At 43.2% G+C, this 22,755-nt stretch overlaps 1 protein-coding gene across 9 annotated transcripts in view; it reads left to right on the forward strand.

Moving 5' to 3' along the window:
* The window catches only part of SRPK2 (SRSF protein kinase 2), a 269,647-nt gene that overhangs the window by 151,663 nt on the left and 95,229 nt on the right, over positions 1-22,755 (forward strand). For 6 of the 9 annotated variants that reach the window (XM_019543576.1, XM_019543583.1, XM_019543582.1 and 3 more), the window contains 2 exons: positions 15,626-15,709; positions 17,950-18,092. In XM_019543576.1, the coding sequence (XP_019399121.1) occupies positions 15,626-15,709; positions 17,950-18,092 (227 nt within the window). The remainder of the gene's footprint in view (positions 1-15,625; positions 15,710-17,949; positions 18,093-22,755) is intronic. The other 3 variants (XM_019543580.1, XM_019543585.1, XM_019543584.1) reach the window with 1 other exon arrangement.

A 22,755-nucleotide genomic window follows, 5' to 3' on the forward strand; every position in this document is an offset into this window, starting at 1 on the left:
TGGTAATAATGACTAATTAACCATGAATGACCAATTATCATTAGCTAGTCATTTTTTAAACTTTTCCTGAGGCATATTTTACATCCTGTATGGAGACATGGTCAGGAATGATTGTTGATGTTTTGTAACTGATAAGAGTATATTACAAAATTTCCAAGTACATCCTAGTCTGGTTTGAGTAGTATATTCTTATACAAATAAATGCTTATTTTGTAAATTCTTACTACAGACATTCAGAGTGCTTACTATGTAAGAATTGCATAATTATGAGGGAATAAAATAGTCAAATATTTTTTGGTTTGCATTCTCAAATGCACTCATCCACAGAGTAGAAGATAATTGTGTAAGATGGAACTGTTTATCATCTGTGTCTTGTTAAGACAAGAAAAGCTGCAGAATATGCAATATTTTGTGAGCACCACAGATGTATGGATAGGAGGAACCTACATGCTGGATTGGCCAGGACAACCCTGGATTTCATATGCTATCTCAGAGTCCCAGCTGTTGGAGAAAATTGAAGCAAAAGCATGTGCTTGGCTTCTGACTGACTACTTGGGAAGCAACTCCCGGCTTGAAGCCCTGTGGAGTCAGGACCAGGGAGTGGCCACTGCTGCAGCCCAGAGCCCAAGTGAAGATGGGGCTTTCCTGGGGTAGGGTGCAGCTTGAACCCCTGCCCTGAGGGGAGTGGGATCCCTCCTGGCTGCCACTGACCTGAGTTTGGGGTAGCGGCTCTGGGACTGCACTCCAGGCCGCTGATAGCAGCAGGGAGAAGTTCTGTGTGGTTGCGCAGCATGAGCTGGTGGTGCCCAGGGGGTGCTGTACAGGGGCCGTTCCCAGCCAAGTGCAGCTTCTGCACATGGGGATGGAACCCAACCACAGGCCTCTGCGCTGCCCCACTCCGTCCTGTTTCTGGGAGCTGCGGGGTTGAGGAAACAGTGGGTGGGTGGGGGTATGCATGTGTAAAATGCACTGTCCTGCCCAGCCCCACTCCTGGGAGCTGTGGGGTCAGGTGTGTATATGCCATGCTGTCCTGCCTGGCTCTGCTTCTGGGAGCCTCGGCATTGGGGCTGTGTGGTTGTGCATGCATGCATGTGCTGATGCCTCCTGTTCCGGATTTCCTTAAAATTATTATGGTCACCCCAGTTTGGATAGCATAGATCAGTTTTTAGATGACTAATTATGAGGAGTAGATTACACTGTAATCTTGAATGTGTGTACATTTGGAAAAGAATTCCACTTTAACAGATGATGAACTAGCCAGTGTCTTATATACAAATAAATAGGACTCTGACAGAGATTCAGTGCGTCAACTAATAGAAGAACTATAAAAATGAGTTCTTCCAGTGACTGATAAACTAGGTTTTATTGTATTTGTAATTCAGCTCTCCTGTTGTCTTTTCTGAAAAGTGTCAAAAACATTTTCATAAAATCATAGAACCATAGAACCGGAAGGGACCTGTAAATCCAGTCCCCTGCTGTGTGCAGGGAGTTATAGGGCTCACACAAGCTTGACAAGGTGCCTGTCCAGCCTCATCCTGAACACCTCCAAGGAGAGTGACTGCACCACCTCTGCTGGGAGTGTGTTCCAGATTCTGGTGACCCCTGCAGAGAAAAAGTGTTTTGTTATGCCTCACCTGAATTTACCCTCTATTAGTTTATTCCCTTTGGTCCTTGTCTTCCCTTGAGGTGCCTTCCTGAAGAGTTGCTCCCCTAGTTCTCGGTGCTCACCCCTGATGTTCTTGTAGGCGGCTATCAAATCACTTCTCAGCCTTCTCTTACTTTGACTGAACAGGCCTAGTTCCCAGAGTCTCTCCTCATAGGGCCTGCCCTCCATGCCCTTAACCATGCGGGTGGCCCTTCTGTGTACCCTCTTAAGATTATCCACATCCTTCTTGTAGTGTGGTGCCCAGAACTGGGCACAGTACTCCAGCTGAGGCCTCACCAACGCCAAATAGAGAGGAAGGAGCATTTCCCTGGATCTATTGGCCACACATCAGCTGATGCACACCAGAGTTCTAGCTGCCCTTTTGGCAACTCATCACACTGTTGGCTCATGTTCATCTTCCAGTTGATTGTGACCACCAGGTCTTGTTCAGATGCTGTGCCACCCAGTGTACTACCATCCATCATGTAGTTATGGCGAGGGTTCTTCCCACCCAGGTGAAGAACCTTGCACTTCTCCTTGTTAAATCTCATCTGATTTCATTCTACCCATGAATCTAGTCTGTCAAGGTCATCCTGAATCTTTCCTGAATCTCTTATCATCTTTCCGAGTTCTTTGTAACAGAAAATTTGCTCTTGTTATGTTTTCCATAGTCAAAAAATGAGTGAAAGTTAAGAGCTGGCATTTTCTGAAGGATGCTGTGAGACTAATGAGTAGAGGCTTGCGTCTGAAAAGGTTGACAACCACTGGTATAAGTCATCACCATAATTCTGAATGATCTCTGTTGTCACTGAAGCCCACGTCTGGGTATTATGTTTGACTCCTCTCTGATGGTTACTCATTCTTCTTGGCCATATTCAAATCCTGCTATTGCTTCCTCTTAAATTTTTCCAAGATCTGTCCTTGTATTTTCATTTCAATATCCCAGTTTCTCTATTAGGCTTTTATTTTATCTTACTTGGATTGATGCAATATTCTTTTCTCTGTTCTCACAAACGCACACAATTTTTTCCATGTACTCCGTAAAGTTCAGCCATTAAGTTTGGTTATGTTACTAGTTATTTTTGAATCCCTCCACTAGGCCTGCTTCAGCTGTTGCATCAAATTTAACCTTCCTGTTTGCTCCTTTTTATTTGTTCTCACTTGTTTTGGCCCCCAGCCTCACCATTTGGTCAGTGTTCCCCTTCTTGTTTACCCATATCACCTTGTACAGTTATCTCCATGCTTACTTGCATACTGCTCATTGTACTTGATAGGACTTCTTTGAGCTCGTTTTCAGGCCTTTAGCTGGTTCGTATTTAAGTCTCTGTAAAAGAGCTTCCTTTGGTAGGTTCCCTATAATGAGTCAGGGTTGCCAACTCAAGAAAACTTTCTTTACTGACAATCTGCAAAATTTGTTTTTACTGACAACTACACTTTTTTACTGAAACATGTTTTTACTTGTATGTTTTACATAATGTAAATATAATTGTATTGCCAGGCCCTACTGTGCTGCCAGGCCCAGTTAGAAGGGATGGTTCAAATTTAGGGTTTTAGTACCAAGCACAGTGAAAAGTAAGACTGTTTGGTTGGCAGCAAAGTGTTTCCTCTTAAAAAAATGTTCTTGAGCTGGCAACCCTTTTTGACTTCAGCAATGGTTTTACACCATGTTGCCCCCACCCCAAGGGTCCCTTACTCACCCCCACACCCTAATGCTCCCAACCATACCCTATATTGCAGGTTGTCAACCAGGGGTATATGGAAAGGAGCTCTAGGAGTATGCATGGGTGTGCAGGGACAGAACACTGCCACCTACCACCCTGTGCCACTGCCTCCGAGGAGCAGGAGCTGGGAGGGAGTGAGGGCAGTGGCTCCCCTCTGCAGGCTGCATAGGTGCCGCCTGGGAGTAGGGGGGAGCTTGCACACCGCTGCCGTCATCCACCACCCTGCGCCGCTGCTGTGTGCAAGCCCCCTGCTCCATGTCTGGCATGCAAGCCCCCCCCCCCGCCCTACCCGCTCCACATTTGGCTGCTGCCCCCCCACCGCCAATTCCATGTCCAGCTGCTGCCACCTTCCCCCTGCTCCCTCCCCCAGCTCTGCCAGAAGTGTACCCAGAAGGGGTACACTCCTTAAAAAAAAGGTTGAAAACCCCTGCCCTATACCATGCTGCTGTTCCCCTGATCCCCCTGGCCTACCTCTCAGCCCCCACTGGTCCTGCTGGCCCCTGTCTTGGCACCAACTCCCAAAGAAGCCTACCTGCAACACAGCAGTGTTACAGTACTGGATATACAGCAGCAACAGCAGCAGCAGCAGCACAACTTGACTAGAGGGGAAGGAATCTACAAAGCCTGGAGAGAAGGCTTCCTGCAAGGTGTTGCACTACTGCTCTGTTTTCTGCATGGCGGTGCAATACTCTCTGTCCTTTAATCAAGGTTCAGCTGTCCAGCGTCTTTCTGAGAGAGATCTTCAGTCAGTCACACTGAAAGATTTGTGTTTTTTGTTGATAGCTTAAATTTATTTATAGATTTCACAGAAAGGCATTTTTACATCATGGTTTTTTTTTTTACTGTAAATTTACAGACAGTTGCCAACTCTGTGGCAGCCTAGTAGACCTTTTAAAATTTAAATTCCTGTTGGTTTTTATTCCCCAAACTCTAGCAAATTATACACTTTTAAATCATCTAGCTTCATAATAAAAGTCTACTCTGTTTTCTTCAGTCTTTGTTTTGCTTTGCTAGTACTAAAATATGTGGGATTAATTACGTCATCTATAAGGATTAAAGGAAAGCTCTTAGTATTGTTCATGTGGATAGCCTAAAAGTTGAAAAGATAAAAAATCCTGTTTAAAGGTGAAAAGGCTAAAAAAGATTGGGATTCTACTTCTGTTGCACAATTAACCTTGAGGGTCACTTGAAAAAACTTCTAGTTCAGAATTCAGCTGTGAGCTTCTTAACTTACTTCTGTGTTAGAAAAGTTATTCTTCTCTTATAGCAGGCATCAAGAACTGGTACTGAAGTACAAGCTAGTGTGGGGTTGGGACATGGAGTTGGTCCACAGGCATGGTCTTGTGCACTGGCCCAGCACTGTTTGCGAGGATCCAAATGCGCGACCCTGTAGCTTATTTGGTCTGCAGAGTTCCCATAGAAATTTATCAGCAAGAGAGCAGTATTTAACAATACCATGTTCTCTCTCTGTCAAATGTCTAGACCCATGAGGAGCTCCTGTGGGCTGGAGCTTGAGTACCATTTGTGTAGACCAAAATCTAGCAACTTTTCTTGACGTTTTAGAAACTCTGATTTAAAGCAACTTGTTGATTAACAACTCATAAAGGGGGTGCTGTGCATATTGGGAAGGGGACTATGTACGTGGTAAAGATTGCTTTCTAATTTCCTACCCTTCCAAGGGTTAAACTTTGCAGACTTACTGTTCTTTTAAGTATTCTTTTGTTATGAAATAGGATATTTAAGTTAATATTAAGAAGTGATGTTTATATAGACCCAAAGTAGATGTGGTAATGTATTTTGCTGATTTCAAAATATTAAACCTTCTTATAAATTGTGCCATTTTGTAACTAACCTAAAATATTAGAATATTCTACAAAATCGTCCCTAAAATAGAAGAATGTAAACCATTTTGGAACCTTGGCAAAATTACCTGGTGAGCGCTCGGTATGTAACTTACACTGACTATTTAGGAGAATGGATTAATCCATTTTTAGATAACATGTTATTGGTTTGATCATCAAGTTTCTTTTGCATTTTGTTTCAAAACAAAAGGCATTTTTCTCCAACTTCAATTTTTTTAGCTTAATAGAAATAGTGAAGAACTTGGATAAAACCCATGGAGAATTATATAGATAAAAGCTAAACAAATTCCCAATTCTCATTTCAAAACATTCTAAAGCTTTTGACTTACATTTTTCTCCTTCAAAATTGGCCTACGTTAAAGACCAGGAATTATTGGCAAGTTCAGAGGCCCATGTGAAATGTGGGCCTCTTCCAGTTTCCAAAAAATGGTTGTCCATATTCAAGGTGATATTAATAGACCACTCTGGGTTTTAACTGCCATCTATCACTGTTGTTCATTATCTGTACATAAACTCTAGTTTATGATAGCTTTTTCTTTGATTATTTTTTCTTTCCTGCTAACTCTTTACCCAATTTGGATCCATTTAACATGCCTTCCCTAGCTCTCTGCTCCTAGTCAGAAGTTTCTTTTGATAGCTTCCCTGCTTACAGGTGAAGCCTTCTCTGCTTCCCTCATTGCCTGTGTCTTCAATCATGTTAGCACTCTTATGGCTAAATACTCTTCCAGCTTCCATTACTTGGTCTGCGAGCACTCCTCCAAATTTGGGAGTACCTCCCTACAAAACATCCTTAAAGCTTGTCCATCCTAACATGTTTTTACCATGTAGGCCATCCCTCTCAGACTCTTTTAGATGGGATCAGGCATCTCTGCTAACAGCTAAAGCAAATACTTCAAATGGTAATTCAACTTGGAAGAAGAAAATGTTTTTTTTTTCTTTGAGTTGGTCATCTGATGTCAAGGTTACATCCCAATCCCTGGTGTCATTTGGAGAAGAGGTCTAGATGAACGTCTGCTATAGACTCTGTTTGTCATAGGTGAAGGACTGCATGTTCAGTATGTTTGGTCCTATTGTTATTAGATCGCATGCAGTGCGCACCAGTGTAGGCCAGGGCTGTCCAACTGGTGGCCCAAAGACCACAACCGGTTCCCAAAAAGTTAACATGCAGCCCCCAGACTCCTAGTCTGGGCACTGCTCCTTCCATTGCTCTCCTGCTGCTGCCACTGGAGTATGTGGCCTTCCCTTCCCTGTCCTCCTGCTCTGCGGTAGGGTGGGGCAGCCTGTGGGCCTGAGGAAGCCTGTGGCTAGAGAGCTCTGAGAACCAGGGACTCTGCACAGCTTGAGGCTGGTGGAGAATGCAGCACAGTATAATGCAGCAGGGTTGGGGTGTTCATGCCAATGTAGCGTGCAGCCCCCAACCACTCAGAGTGTGGATAGCCATGGCATAGGCAAAGAGGGGACTTGATTAATGGTTCTTTCCTTTCTTTCTGTTTTTCAACCTGGCAGTTGTTTTGAGATGCTTGCAGTAAAACATAAATATAACACTAGGGGAGGTATCAGTGGTAACAATATATAGTTGAAGTAATAAGAATAAAGTAGGACTAAAATCCTTGTATTGATGCATTTTTAAATCTAATCCTTTGGTGCAGTTTTTAGTGAATCTTTACTATCTTTTGCAGGGTAAAATACTTTTTTTTGCTTTTTTCTCCCTGACACAAAATATACAGCCTTAATTCCAAAAATGTCCCATCAGATATTGAAGAAACAAAATTCGGCACCATGCTTCCTTGTTACATTACCTGAACAACAGTATTACACATCTTAAACTGCAACTTCATGGAAAGAAACACTGTTATAAGCTGCTATCACTTAAAGCAAAAATTATTTCTATTAAGAGTCATCCAGCACAGAACTTAAGCATAAGCATCAACAAGAAATTTATGCTTTATACACTAACCATTTCTTTCAGTGCTTCCAACAAGCTGGTCTCCATTTCTAACTTTTCTCCCTACTCAGTTCCTAATAGTTGACCACTACTGAATTATGGGCCATTCTTTACATTCCCCTTGGAGCAGGGAATTAACTGGAGTTTGCTCCAAGCTGTGAATTGTGGAGCCAGCTCAGAGAAAGTGAACAAAGCACTTATATTTGTAGATTGCAGGATTGCCTGAAGATTTAATTTAAAGAGTCCCTGTTTTTTTAATCATTATAATGATGAATTATTCCCTGGAACAAGCTTATCTATTGCTTAAGTTTTTTGCTTTTGGATAATTTACTACAGATATACATTTTCTCTTGTTGCTAAACAGTGCTCTATGATCAGTTCAACCTGTATTATTTCTCCTTATTATCCAAACATGGGGGCCTCTCCTTTTTACTCCTCTGGCAACCTTAGCTACACATTTTTCTTAGATGAGGTGATTCTCTGGTTTGGCTTGAACTTTCTGTCCCTTGACATTTTTTTTTGTTTGAACCAGTCTACTTGCTATCCTTGTTTGCTAAGCCTCTTGGTAACTAGGAGAATCAACTACACACTTTTGATGTGGTTGGGTCATTCAGCTTCTGTTTATGCAAAATCTGGTTCAAACAGGAAAGGCATCCACACTATTTTAGATGGAGAAATTCAGTTATTTGTCAGGCTGACAATTTTTTCACAAAAATCCTCCTCCTCAGTGTAGCATGCTGTTATTTTCCATGCAGAACAGGTTTATTCAGGCACTTTGGTTGTATGTCTATAACGTATTCTTCTTATCCAAGCTCACTTCATCAGATGCTGTGAAAGGACATACAGAGAGCAATGTATACTGTATGTACCCAAATCCAAGATGACTTGAAATTTAAGATATCCTCCCTGCCAATAATCATATTTTGTACATGGAAAATTATAGATTTGTTGCACGTTTCCTTGTATAGAATCTGATTCTTGGAGGGTTGTCTTTAACTCATCCTCCCTCTATTGCTGTGCCTGGGAAAGCAGCGGTAGAGGGGCAAGTGGTGGCTTGATCCCTGTCACTTCTCTCCCCACTGTTCCCTCCCCCGTGCCTGCCACTTGCCTCCTCTAGTAGCTGCTCCTCTCCCTCCTGTTTCTCCCTGCTACTTACCTCCTGCCATCTGCTTCCTGACCACTTGACCCGTCTTCTGCCTGCCCACACCTGCTGCCCTGCTGCCACCTGCCATCCTCCCCCCCCATCCTCCCCTGCTTATCCAGTGTGGTGGCTTTGGTTCTAGCTTGGGGCATTAAGTACACCATAGCTCTGGCACCATCCCCTCTGCTATCTGTCTCCCTGCTGCTTATCCCTCCTGGTGCCTGCTCTCTAGCCTCCTGTCCCTCCTGCCATTTGCCTCCAATGCCTGCCCCTGCCCCCCATGCTGTCTGTGCCCTGACCACTTGCCCCCCACCCCACTGCCTTCTGCCTGCCCCACCTCCTGCCCATCCTGCAGCTACTTACCTGATGTGGAAGCTTTGGCTCTGGTTCCAGCCCAGAGCACAGAGCATGTGGTGGATAAGCAGTGGCAGCTTCTGGCCCCTGGTTTGGATCAGGGCTGGAGCTGAAGCCTGAGCCGTAGCAGCCCCCCTGCTACTGCCTGGTCTCCCCTGCAGCCACCTGGGCTACACATTGCACAGTCTTCTCCATGATCTGCCGTGTACCACACAATCTCCCCTCCCATTTTGAATGGGGAAAAAACCTTGTCATGGATTTAAGTAAATGTGGTAAAATGGAGACCTGTGATTTGAATACAAAAGACAGGAAGGGGGGCACTGCTGGGACAGGCAAACAAGCAATAAACTCATAGTGACAAAAAGGTCACAAAAGTTAATCCAGGTAATGGGATAAGAATTTGTGGTCCTTACTTAGACCATATTTAATACAATTCAGTCTGTGGATGATTTCTTGTTCCATAGTTTCTTGTTCCAATTGGTTTCTGTCTCTTGGTTTCTCTAAGAACCACTACCTGAGATCAGTGATGAAATGTCTAGGTAGGTTAAATTGTTCAGCCACACAGGCTTGTGTGTCTTTTTGGAGCTGATGTCACGTCTGTGTTCATTCATTCTAACATGCGGGGATTGCTTCACCTCGTCTGTCCAATGTAAGCAGCAGAGGGGCACTGTAAACAGGTGATGGTGTACACAGCATTGGTACTGTTACAGGCGAATGACACTTAGATGTTATAATCAGTGTATTGGTGAAGGGGCCACTCTGGCATTTGGGTCTATTGCAAGGCTTGGTACCTCAGAACAGGTGTTAGGTAGTCTGTTGCTTGAGAGATGCTGTGCGAGGTTGGGGGGGGGGAACAACAGGACTGTCTGTAAACCAGGACAGGTTTGTCCCTAATGGCTACCTTGAGACAGTTGTCCTTTTCTAGGAGGGTTGGCGGTCATTAATGGTGTGTCCAAGGGGTTCAAGCTGGGGGCTGTAGGTGACAACCAGTGGGATTCTGTTGTGCTTGCCCAGCGGTTGGTGTTGTAGAAGTCTGGAGTGAAGTCTTTTGTATTCAAATCACTCTCTTCATTTGATGTATTGCTCTGTGCATGTCCTTTCACAGCATCTGATGAAGTGAGCTTGGGCTCATAAAATCTTATATATCTTTGAGTTAGTCTGTAAAGTACAAATCTACCCTGACTTCAGATTGACATGGCTAACTACCTCTTTCTTCTTATCTGTCACTTTGTCATAGGTGTCTGTCTTTGTCTGATAAAATGTTTGGACAAAGGTTTCTGCCATCTTCCTTCTGGTTTTCCTTTATAAAATTTGCATACAGTAAGAAGAAAAGTGAAAAACAAAAAAAATCCCTCTATTAAGAGCTAGTTTTCCCCTTCATTCATTTTTCCAAATATTTTAAGTTCTTTATTGAGAATGATTTTACTGTTGGCTAATTCCCAGTTATAAGTAGGGACTGCGTAAGTTGTGGTGGAAGTTAGCGGCACCTTTAATCTTGCTCTTTTTCATAGTTTCATAGATGTTAGGGTCGGAAGGGTCCTATTAGATCATCGAGTCCTACCCCCTGCCCTGGGCAGGAATGAGTACTGGGGTCAGATGACCCCAGCCAGGTGTCTGCCCAATCTCCTTTTAAACACCTCCAAGGAAGGGGACAGCACCACCTCCCTTGGACGTTTATTCCATATTTTGGCAACCCTCAGTGTAAAGAATTTTTTCTGATGTCCTATCTGAATTTGCTCTCTTCCAGTTTGTGGCCATTATTTCTAGTTACCCCAACAGGCGCCCTGGTAAACATTGTATCCCCTATTTCTTGCTGCCCCACCACCCACCCTCGATGAGTTTGTAGGCGACTACGAGATCCTCTCAGTCTCCTCTTGTGGAGGCTGAAGAGGTTCAGGTCTCCCAATTGGTCCACATAGGGTTTTTTCTGTAGACCTTTAACTAGACAAGTGGCCCTCCTCTGAACCCTCTCCAGGGCATCCACATCCCTCCTGAAGTGTGGTGCCCAAAACTGGATGTAGTACTCCAGCTGTGGCCTAACCAATCCCGCATAGAGGGGAAGTATCACCTCTGTAGACCTGTTTGTGAGGCACCTACTTATGCAAGAAAGGGTGCAGTAGCTTTACTTATTACCTCATCACACTGGTGACTCGTGTTCATTTTGGAGTCAACTACAACTCCAAGATTCCTTTTCGCAGCTGTGCTACTTATAGTGGTACCTCCCAGGCTACAGGAGTGTTGATGATTCTTCCTCCCCAGGTACAACACATGACACTTATCCTTGTTAAAATGCATCCTGTTCTGTTCAGTCCATTTCCCCAGCCTGTCTAAATCAGCCTGGATTTGCTCCCCACCATCTGTCTAGTTTGTGTATCTCCCCCCATAGTTTGGTGTCGTCAGCAAACTTGGACAGGGTGCTTTTTACTCCCTTGCCCAAGTCACTAATGAAGATACTGAATAGTACCAGTCCCAAGAAGGAGCCTTGGGGGACTCCTCTGCCCACATTTCTCCAGGTAGTAACCAACCCATCAACCACCACTCTCTGGGTGTGTCCCATAAGTCAATTTTCTATGCACCAGACTGTGTAATAATCTACATTGCAACTCTTTAGTTTATTTGGGTGTGACACTGTGTCAAAGGCCTTTTTAAAACCTAAGTAAATAACATCTACCCCTGTTCCTTCATCCAAGCATTTTGTGACCCGGTCATAAAATGAAACCAGGTTAGTCAGGAAGGATCTGCCTGCTGTAAACCCATGATGATAGCCCTTGGCAACATTTTACCCACTGGTCCCCCACAAATGTGATTCTTAACAATTTTCTCAAAGGTCTTGCCAATGATACAGGTGAGACTAACTGAACTATAGTTACCCAGTTCCTCCTTCCTCCCCTTCTTGAAAATAGGGACCACATGGGCCCTTTTCCAATTCTCTGGAACCTGTCCTGAGCACCATGAGCGCTCGAACAGTTGTGCTAGTGGCTCTGCTATGACTCCAGCTAATTCCCTAAGTACCCTAGGATGAAGATCATCAGGACATGTTGACTTAAATACATTTAACCCCTCCAGGTGCCCCTTTGCTAGGTCAGCTCGAACAGTTGGTGGGTCAGTATCTATACTGGTCTTACCTAAGGTCCAAATGGGATGCGTATTTGTATTCGTGTCCAGGAACATGGATGCAAAGAAATCATTTAGAAGCTCCGCTTTGGCCATCCTATCTGTTACCAGTTGCCCTAGTTAGGAGCCCTAAGTTACCCTGCACCTTCTTTTTGCTTCCTGTGTACTTAAAGAATGACTTTGTTATCCTTAACTTATGCTGCCAGCCTAAGCTCCGTTTCCACTGTGGCTGTTCTCACTTTTTCCCTGCAAGCTTGAGCCAAGCAGTTATACTCCTCCTTAGTGGCAGCCCCCTGCTTCCACAGCCTGTAGGCCTCTTTTTTCCCCTCCAGGCTCTCCTGGATTTCCCTGCTCCACAAAGAGGGTTTCTTTGCTTTTTTGCCTCCTTTTTTGTGTACTGGAATGGTCCTTTTCTATGCCAGCAGGATTAGTCCCTTGAGAAACACCTACCCTTCCTGGACTCCCATCTCTCCAAGGCTTTTACCAGTCAGTCCCTCCTTAACTAAACTCCTGAGCTTGTTGAAGTTGGCCTTCCTGAAGTCTAGCACTTCCACCCTACTAGTTATCTTCCCCACCTTTCTCCAGATAGTGAACCATATCAATAGGTGGTCACTGTCCCCTAGGTTACCTTGCCCCTGCAGATCCCCCACCAAGTCAACCCATGTGGCCAGTAACAAGTCTAGTAAGGTATTTCCCCTAGTGGGAACATGTACGTCCTGTGGTAGGTGAAGGTCTTGTAAGGAGGTTAGAAACTTTCATGAATGGGCAGACCTGGCTGCCTGTTTCTCCCAGCAGATATCTGGGAAGTCTAAGTCCCCCATGACAACCAGGTCCTTTGGGCACACTGCCTCTGAGAGCTGTCTCAAGAATTCTAGGCCTAACTTGCCCCCCGGTAGACTGTGTAGTAGACCCCCACTATCAAGTCCCTTTTACCCCAATCCCCCCTGTAACCTGACCCATAGTACCTCAATTTGCCCTTCTTCCTGGCCCAAATTAACTACAGAAGATGTATATTGCTCCTTAACATAGAAAGCAATGCCTCTCTCCTCCCCTCCTGCTTTTTCCCCACTGTTCTGTCTGTACAGCCTGTAGCCCTCAATGTCGACTGCCCAGTCATGGGTAGGATCCCACCAAGTTTCTGTTAGCCCAACGAGGTCGAATTCTTTATTTGCAAGCAGGAGTACACATTCCTCCTCCTTGTTCCCCATGCTCCTAGCATTAGTATAGAGGCATCTAAGCCCCACAATACATGCCCTTGCTACTTCCCCATTCTGATGCTTAGCGGGACCCTTGGTACTTACATGGACTGTTCCAGCACCTGGCTTGAGGTTCGTCATTCCTGGCATTTCCCTGTTGTCAACATCCCCATCCCCCGACAAACCTAGTTAATAGTGTAGTACAATAACCAAGCAGCTGAAGAGAGAAAATGTCATACCTGGTGATGCGTGATATTTTGTAATGTTTATTAATCAGCATTTAAAATTTGCAGTTCATATATTCATAGATATAGGGTCGGAAGGGACCTTGCAGATCTTCTAATCCGATCCCCTGCCCTGGGCAGGAGAGAAAACTGGGCTCAGATGACCCCAGCTAGGTAATCTTCAAGCCTTCTCTTAAAGACCCCCAAGGTAGGTGCCAGCAATACTTCCCTTGGAAGTCGTTTCCAGATCCTAGTGGCCCTGACTATGGTAGTGCCTTCCAGTCTGAACCTACTCTCTAACAACTTACGGCCATTATTCCTTGTTACTCTGGGAGGCGCTTGGGGGAACAAGGTCTCTCCCATTCCCCACTGGTCCCCCCCTAGTAAGTTTATAGATGGCCACCAGGTCCCCTCTCAGCCTTCTCTTGTGAAAGCTGAACAGGTTAAGGTCTCATAACCTCTCCTCGTAGGGTCCCTGAATCATGCAGTTGGCCCTCCCCTGGACCCTCACAATGCTGTCCACATCCCTCCTGAAGTGTGGCTCCCAGAACTGGACGCAGTACTCCAACTGCAGCCTTATCAGTGTCGCATAAAGGAGGAGGATCACCTCCTTGGTTCTGCTTGTAATGCAATTAAAGCTTGAAGAATCAGAGAATCAGTCAGTTCTCTGAACACTTAATAGTCTATTATGAAGCCAGGTAGAGGTGTATATGTGCATTTTTATTTTCTTCCTCTGTGCTTGGAAGATGAGAAGAATTAATCTAGGTGCAATATGCCATAAAGCAGAAATTTTCAACCTTTTTGGTTTGGTGTTACTCCCAGTGGCTGGTTGAGAAGGCAGGAATCCTGTGGCCAGATGAGGTGGGGGGTCCCCCAGCAGCCAGTTGATGACCAGGGGTGCGGAAGTGGTGGTGGCCATACACGCTGCTGAGTACCCCCTGACGGCATCCCAAGTACCCCCAGTTGAAAACCCTTGACATAAAGCATCATGTACCTACTTCAGGAAAGGAAAAATTACACATGAGTAAATCTTTGCTGTCTTTGTGTTTGTGTACACATATTTAAAGCACATATATTTATCTTAACTTTTAGATGCAATAAAAGTACAACTGTGTGAATAGTCTTCAGTTGTTAGAAAGTTGATTTCAATAGTTTTTGATAATTCTAGGTTTAGGAATATGGCAGTTGTATACATGTTTACATGTTTAAGAGTATGGAGTGACATACGTTTTTATTGCTAATTAAGAATTTTAGTATCTCGACTTTTTCATGTGAGTGATGCTTTATGGTCCACTTTACAAAAGCCAAGATTAAAGAACTGATATGATTACATATCTATTTCATGCATCTCAAAAAGGATATCAGATTGGCTTTCATTGCATCTGAACTTTCAAGTTCAAGTAAGAGGACTACTACATATAAAGTAATCAGGTTATTGCTTCTCCATAGATCACTGACACAACTCTGTACCTTGAAACAGTAGAGAAACGAGCATTAACGTTGATACAATAATGGGATATTATGATGAAATCTGTTTGTAAAGTTCAAGCAGACAAATGTAGTGTTAATCATTAGGTTTATGTGACCTATCTCACAGGTCCAATTAAAAAATGCCCACAAAACTGGAGCAATGTTGGCATAGCTAATTACTTCCCTCATCTCCCCCATCTTCTCAGCAGCAAAATCTAACACCTTCAAAAGATCCCAACCCTTTAAACTCCATAAAAAGAGAGCTCTGTCATTTAAAATCAACACTTCAGTCTTTGCAAATACAAATGAATAACTAAATACTAATGTAACATTCCTCTTTTTTCATAACACATGAAGACCAATAATGTGAATCTGAATTGCCATTTAGCAAATATAACAAGGATTGTAGGCAGGAAACAGTAGCCTTGGAAACAAATCAAAGATAGTACCTTGGGAAAGTATCAGATGAACTCTCATTTTGTTAAATGATGTCCCTAGAAATATCTTTTTTAAATTCTAAAATTGCTCAGTCCTTTTGGGTAAGAGATTCTTGATATCCCTAGATGTTTACTTCAAGATGAGTGATAAAAAAGTTTGAATATTTGTAAGATCACTCAAAGCTCTCTGAAGCACACTCTAAATCAGAAAAAATAGCCAGTAGCTCCTTGGTAATAAATCATTATAGTAGATTTTTTTTATTGCTGTAGCATCTTGCTCAAGTCTGCCCTTCAGAAAGATGGTCTTACTGGATATTTAATGCCGTGCTCTCTGAAGTGGTCAAAACATTATCAAACATGTAATCACATGTCTGAAGTTAAAGTTACAATAATTTCTAGAGTCATGCCATCCAAAGTGATCATTCCAAACATTCATAAATATGCCCATTTACCTGATTCACTGTTTTCAGGTATGTCAGCCAAGTACAGGTTCATGACTGTGCATTTGTTTTCTAGCTCATCAGTCTTAATGTTGAACTGTTTACAGACCTTGATCAACATATCCAAAATGGCCTCATGCCCAGAAGATCAAGTTTCAAGGTTTGTGTCATGGAACCTTACACTTTTAATTTTTTTAAATGGATTCAAGCTTGTTGTCAACATCCAACTGGGCTTGAATGCTGTCAGTTTATTTATGAGGTAAATCTAGGGTTTTGGAGATAATAGATTTCTGGCTCATTTAATTCAGCTTGTAGATTGACCGTGATAGGGCTGAGGAGGTGATGCACATTCCTTAGAATATGGGTTCTTTTTCTTTTCTTTTCTTTTCTTATTTTTTTAAAGAAGCTAAAGTTCAATTTACTTTTCACCATAGACTACACTGCAGAGAAACATGACATCTATGGGAATTCAATAATAAAGGGGAACAAAAAATGTAATCTCAGGAAAGAAAAGCGGTTAAAAAAGCAGTTGCTATATGATCTATGCATGCATCCCTCCTTTCTCCATTAGTGTTCTGTAACCATTTCTAAGCCTTGCATGGTTTTCTTTTTTGGATTGTTGATTCCTATCCCCAACATAGCTAAACATGATTAATGTAAGTCTCAAATATTTTAAATCAGAGCATTTACTGTAATAGCGAATAGCGTTCCCTTCCACCCTCCCATTTTCCTGGAGAAACTGGGAGGAGGATATAACTTGCATAAGTGCAGACTTGGAATAGAAATTTTTTTGAAGAGCGGTTCAAATTTTTTTTAGTCTCGTGTTCCTCTTTTAAGTTCGTTATGATGCTGTGTGTCCCTGAGCTGCTTTGCTATGGATAATTTAAAAAGCAACAGTTGTTATCATTATAATCATATTGTGCCCTCAACAACATAAAAGAGACTATAGAGTATGTTTTGAATTTTCCCTTTCATATATATTTCCATTCTTTTGCTCTCTCATTCCTTCCTTTCATATAACCTCTAGAACTTTCTTCCCATATACCCTTAAAAGTTAAAAGTTTAGGAAGTACTGGTTCCTATATACTGTACCCCACTACTCCAGATGCTGTGTCTTTCCCAAAAAACTGCATATTGTGCAAAAGCGTGGAGAGATAGGACATTGTGAAATGGATACATGTAGGACTGGGATAACGCACCTAAATTATTTTCATCCATAATCAAGGTAGTATTTGAATGCATGTTTCCAGAGCTAAAAAGTTAACACCAAAGTGCTTACCAGTCCTTAACTTGTGGTTTGATTGGAATGACTCTGCTGATTTACATTACATTTTCCTAATAGCTGGGATTTTAAATAGACATGAAAATAAATGCAGACTATTATACCTGAAGAGGGGGCACATTTCCTTTCCTTTTAGTTTTTTTCTTTACAGAGTAAGTTTTTCTTTCCATGTATATAAGCATGAATACACAAAATACCTGGACATCAAATTATCAGAGAATATTTTTTCCATAAGGTTGAGCAGATAGACATGCCTCAACCTCCATTTTCTTTTCTTAAGTGTGTTGCTTGCGACAGTCAAAAATAAAAATATGTGAAGGTTATAGATTTTCAAAGATACTAAGTGTAATACTTCTAATTATAGTATATGAGATGCATTCTAAACCTCGAAATCAAGAAGACATTTCACGAGTAGGGCATTTCTGATTTCCAAAAGCCAAAACAGTTATCAGAATACCAAATATCTTCAACAATTAACATTCCTAAAACGTAAGTGGTAAAATTCTGTTGGATTGCATGACTTGAGCGTAATTTAGCCAAGAAATTCACAATCTCTTCTGTTTACTAATACTCACTCTCTCTTTCCTGGATTGAGATGATTTTCTGTGTTACTGATAGACATTACAAATGAAAAACTTATCGAGTCATCTAGTTCACTTCAGTGAACAGCATGTTCCTGCAACATTTTTTTTTTCTGTCACAGAAGAAATTTTGAATACCTTGTGTACCTTCAGCAGTCACTGGGGAATATTCTTTCTTGATGCCACAAGTAAACATAAAATCTAAAACATAAAATCAACATTTCATTCACTCATTGGGAATTTGTAGTATTTGCATATTTCTGATTAGTCCTGATACTGTAAACCTTTTATGAGCTGCTTCAATGAAAAAGATTATATTCACTTGAAAGTTTTGGGGTTTGTTTTTTTGGTCTAGTCAGCTTTTATCTGTCTACGTATTTGGAAACCTCTGGGCATTACAAAGCAATATTTAAGAATGACATTAAGAAAAGATACCAGACATGTTTCACTAAAATTCCAAGTGCTTTCTGTGGCTAAATCCTCAAAGTGCTTCATGACCAAGGATCCTACTTAAATGTGCGTTCTCCTTGTTTTTAGGCCAGAGCCTCAACAGAAAGCCCCTTCTGCACCTCCACCCCCACCACCTCCACCTCTGCCAGAGCCAACGCCACCAGAACCGGAGGAAGAAATTCTGGGATCTGATGATGAAGAGCAAGAAGATCCTGCAGATTATTGTAAAGGTCTGTATAATCAAACCTCATATAAAAAGTGTAACATTCAACAGCAAATCTTTCTATAGCTGCTACAGCTCTGGTTCTTGGGAACGGTTTGACTTGCCTGCACGGAGTGTGGTTCTTGTGCTTGTGTATATTGATTTTCTTAGGAGCTGGTCCTTGACTATGGAGTTCACTCTGCAGGTGCTAAGAATAACAAGAAACATCATCACTGCTTTCTAGACCAAGTGCAAAATGATTTTTGAATTTGTTTTCACACATAGCTTTACTTGTTTTATTTATAATAAACTTTCCCCTAGGCAGAGACATTAATGTAAGTAGAGACAGGTGAGTGGGGCATGAGGCCCTGGTGCTGACTTAGAAGGTTGCTGGAATGCTTCCTCCAGGAGCCAGGTGTAGGGACACAGCAGCAGCAGCCAGGGTCTTTGAGTCTCTGGGACAGGTAAAACTGATCACTTCCTGTCCCCTGCTCGCTGATGCTTGGAAACTCCCTCCCCCCACTCCAGACACAGGGGAGTTTTGCCTAAGGCATAAAACTTGTTAGTTACACTTCTGGGTAGAGGAATAGATTAATATTCATTGTTTTATTTATTTATTTGTTTAGGAAGACTTTCAAATACCTTAGTGACTGGGAAATACAAGAACCTACATTTAGAATAGAATTAATTTCTTGGTTTCCTTTCTTCAGCTTAGGTTTACCATTCAGACACTCATTTTCATTACAACCTTCTTATCCTGACTTAGGGTACCATGTGGAAACTTTTCTTTGTTGCTTTTTCTTATTTGCATTCCAGTCTGAGTTACAGTCATCCTGAGCTAACTTGGCCACATTTTATAATCCAACTGTTCTCAACTTCTGAAAGGAGTCTTGGCACCAGATTTGATATTGGAGCAGTGCATCACACCACCATATACCTGACAAAAAATACAAAATACTTCAGAGGAAATGGCAAAAACTTAGCTAAACCTCTATGAAACACTTCAGCAGTTCACTGTGTTTATCAAATGTTTGCATTTTTGTTCTCAAGGCAAGTGAAATAAGCAAATAATTAATGTGAGCCTGGCATTATGTAGTAAGAAAAATCAGATTTCTTAAAATAGGAAGAAGATCAACCTTATAAGTAAAGGACTCCTACCTTGAAGAAGAAACTGAAATATAAAATCATATTGGTTTTTTGAAGACCTGGTTAATATCATCAGACAGTGCAACAAGGAAGCATTGTAAAATTAACTGTACATTCTGTATCTCTGAACTGTACAAAGACTAGTGGGCCAAGACTAGAGGGACTGTATGTTCTGGTTTAACCGGGACAGTCCCAGATTTAAGAGGCCAGTTCCAGCTGGCTGAGGAGAATTATAATAGGTGCCCCGGAAATGCAGGGGCACAGAACCAGGGAGTCGGAGTGGCACAGACAGGTGTGACCCAGCTTGCAAGCTCCAGGCAGGCACAGCTGCCTGCCTGGAAGGCGGCCCTCCCCCTTGCTGGCTTGTGAGAGTGCAAAGGAAGGGAGGGGGGCAGTATGTCCTGGATGTGAGGGATGAACGTCCTGATTGTCTGGGATCTCGTTATGGTCAGCATAGCTAAAATTGATGTGTTTCATAGATTCATAGATTGTTAGGGGCTGGAAGAGATGTTGTAGATCATCAGGTCCAGTACCCCTGCACTGGGCAGGAAAAGACAACTGGAGTCAAGTGACCCCAGCAAGTTGACTGTCCAGTCTTCTCTGAAGATTTCCAGGGTAGGTGACTGAACCACCACTGGAGGGAGTTTATTCCACAGTCTTGACACCCTGTTTTAATGGTTAATAATGTTTCATGCAGGCAAGACCTTATTGGCTTACAGTTCTGAGGCTCTTGTTTCCCAGCACAGAAAAAGTTTTGTGCTTTAAATTAAAATAATAAGTGAGACTTTGTTCAACTATCAAAAATTACATTAATCTATGGGATTCAGATAATGTGCAGCCTCCCTGTACAATTCTGGCATTGAAAAACAACCATTAAAATCAAGACAGATTTGAAGTGCAGGGTTAGGAAAAGGTAATGGAAAGACTATTTGTTGCTTAAGTCTGTTCATATTGCAAACGGATAACATCTGTCCTTGAAGATAACTTTTGTTGCTGTAACATTAGTCATTATTGAATTTCAGCTTTTCTTTTTTAAGCTTCTGTTTACCATTTGTTACAAAGATAAAGTAGTCCTATGTTTTCACCCAGATGCAGTAACTGAGTTTTACCTATAACAAGATTATTTTCTATGTCCCAGGATCCTTTCCAAAATGTCATAATCTGCCTAAGAAGGCTCAGTCACATAATTAGAAATGTAAGAATTTAAAGTGAGAGTGCAAGAGGACCAGGCCCCAGAGGCAGCCATGATGCCCCCTTGTCACCAAACAGCTCCTGCCCAGCTTTAACTCTAAGCTACCCTCCCTTTGCTCTTGCCTGTCATGCCTTGGTATTATTAATAGATTTGGAAAGGGAAGGTTACCCAAGGGCCTTAGAGTGAGCCTGGGCTTATCTTCTGGCTATCAGACTCCTCTTGGATTCCACCGATCCTAATCTGTCTGTATGCTAGGTGGGCCATCTTGGCCCATATGTGCCCCCTATGACAGTATATGCCTTATGGGCTATTCATGGCCTCCAACTTCTCCTGTAGCCATGCTCATACCTCACAGGTGTTACTAGTCACTCATCAATAGGTGCTCAGCCCCCAATTTCCACTCCAGCCCATTTAGGCCTCCTTGCCTTTTCTCAGTCTGTCTCTCCTGGGGCTCAGGCCTCTGTGCCTCTGTCAGTTTCTGCCCCTTGTGGGGTTCAGGCTGCTATATCTTTGACCACTTTTGCTGCTCCTGGGCTATAGACCTCTGGCTCCAGGTCTTGTCTTGCTTGGGCTGTGATTTCACCCCTTGGGCACTGTTCCAGGCTCTCTCTTTGTCCTCTAGGCTTACCCTGATAGGAATTTATTCTGTGTCTTAGACCCCAGCCCCTGGTGAGATTCTCCAAAACAGTTGCATGCGACTCTGGCACTGCTGGGACATCCAGTCTTGCCTGCTAGTCCCTTACTGGTCCTCCAGTTACAACTATAACCAAAACATAAACACCCAGGCTGCCACACAATCTGTAAGCTTACTGGCTATATAACTAACTTACCCCTGTAAGCCTTTGATCCCTTACTTATAGTTTTCATTGTAGACAGCTTCCCCAAACCAGGCACTGCTCATCTTACAGGTGTGACTTGGGCTTTGCCCTGCTACTCCCTTCCCGTGCTCGACTGGTCTGGGAGGGGAAGAGAAAAGTGGGACAAACTCCCCCCACCCCCCTATCTGTTCCCCAGACTGAGGACCCCATTATGAGGAGTGGATGGGGAACATGAGCACCTGATCCTTCACTATGCTCCTACTTTCAGCAAGCAGAAGAGAGAAAGCAGCAGTGGAGGGAGGGCGCAGCAGCTTCCCCTCCTGCTTCTCACACTGGGACTCGGGTGTGAGAAGCAGGTAGGAGGTGATGCTGCTTTCTCCACTCAGCTCCTGGGCACTATGAACTGAATGCATGGAGCCCTTCAGCATAGCTCCTGCCTGCTCTGCATTCCTGGGACTCCAGTGTGAGGCTTTGCCCCACCACCTTTGTGAGAGTCTCCCTAAGCCTAATCCCTGGCCCCACTGACTTCCCCTTTCTGTCTCTACCACCCAGATGGGCAGGAGTGGTGCTGATTTAAAAGCCAGCGAGGCCGGAGACTGGGCTTGGGGAGGTTTTCTCTGAGCCCAGTCCTGACCCCACTGGCTTTAAAATTGCCATCCTACCACCCAGCTGTGCAGCACAGGCAGGAAGGGGAAACCAGTGGGCTGGCAAAATCTCTACTTCTTCCCGAAACTGGGGACTGTAGGGATGCAGGAAGCAAGGACTGCTGTTCCTCTCATCTCCTGGACTGGTCTGGGAAGGGAGGAGGGGGAAGAATTGGGGCAAAGCCCCAAGCCTGCTGCCTGGTAGCCAAGTGGACAGAGCAGCACAGCAAAGCCACCTGCCTGCTTCTCTCACTGAAATCCCTGGAGTATGAGGAGCTGGCAGGGAGCAGCTGGCAGCTTTTCCCTCTGCTTCAGGGAAGGGCTGGACCAGTTGCCCTCTGGGCCTTCTTCGGATCGTGGAAACCCCTGGCTCCATTTGTCCGAGTCCTCATGAGAAGTTAAGCTGGAAGAAAGTCAACAAACGTTCAGTCTCCCAGGGCTGACTTCAACTTGATTAGTGTCAGCTTATTTTTCTTCTGAACCACCATTTTTCCAGGAAAAAGAGCATGAATGTTTGTACATTTTTGGTTTTACTGGGAGAGTGGCAGTTTATAAATACAAAATGGGACTTTAAAAGGCTGTTTGTTTAGGTCTCTTCTTAACTACATCCCCAAAACCCTCTGAAAGCTCTCCAAGATTGTTTTTTAAGTGAAGCAGTTTAATCAGTGTTTCAGGGGTGTTGGTGATAGCCATGTTGGTCTAAGGACATAGGCAGACAAGGTCCTTTGGGTAAATGTGATTTTTTTTTATTAGACGAACTAAATAGTTGGAAAAACTGTTCTTCACAAGCTTTCAGGCACAAACACGCTTCTTCAGGCATAGGGAGAGTCTTCTGGTGTTTGTATGCTCTCCTGGGTGGAATAGAAATTTAAACCAATATGTAATATGAAG

This window comes from Crocodylus porosus, unplaced genomic scaffold (genome assembly GCF_001723895.1).
Source record: "Crocodylus porosus isolate Cpor-Errol unplaced genomic scaffold, CroPor_comp1, whole genome shotgun sequence".
NCBI classification, from domain to species: Eukaryota; Metazoa; Chordata; order Crocodylia; family Crocodylidae; genus Crocodylus; species Crocodylus porosus.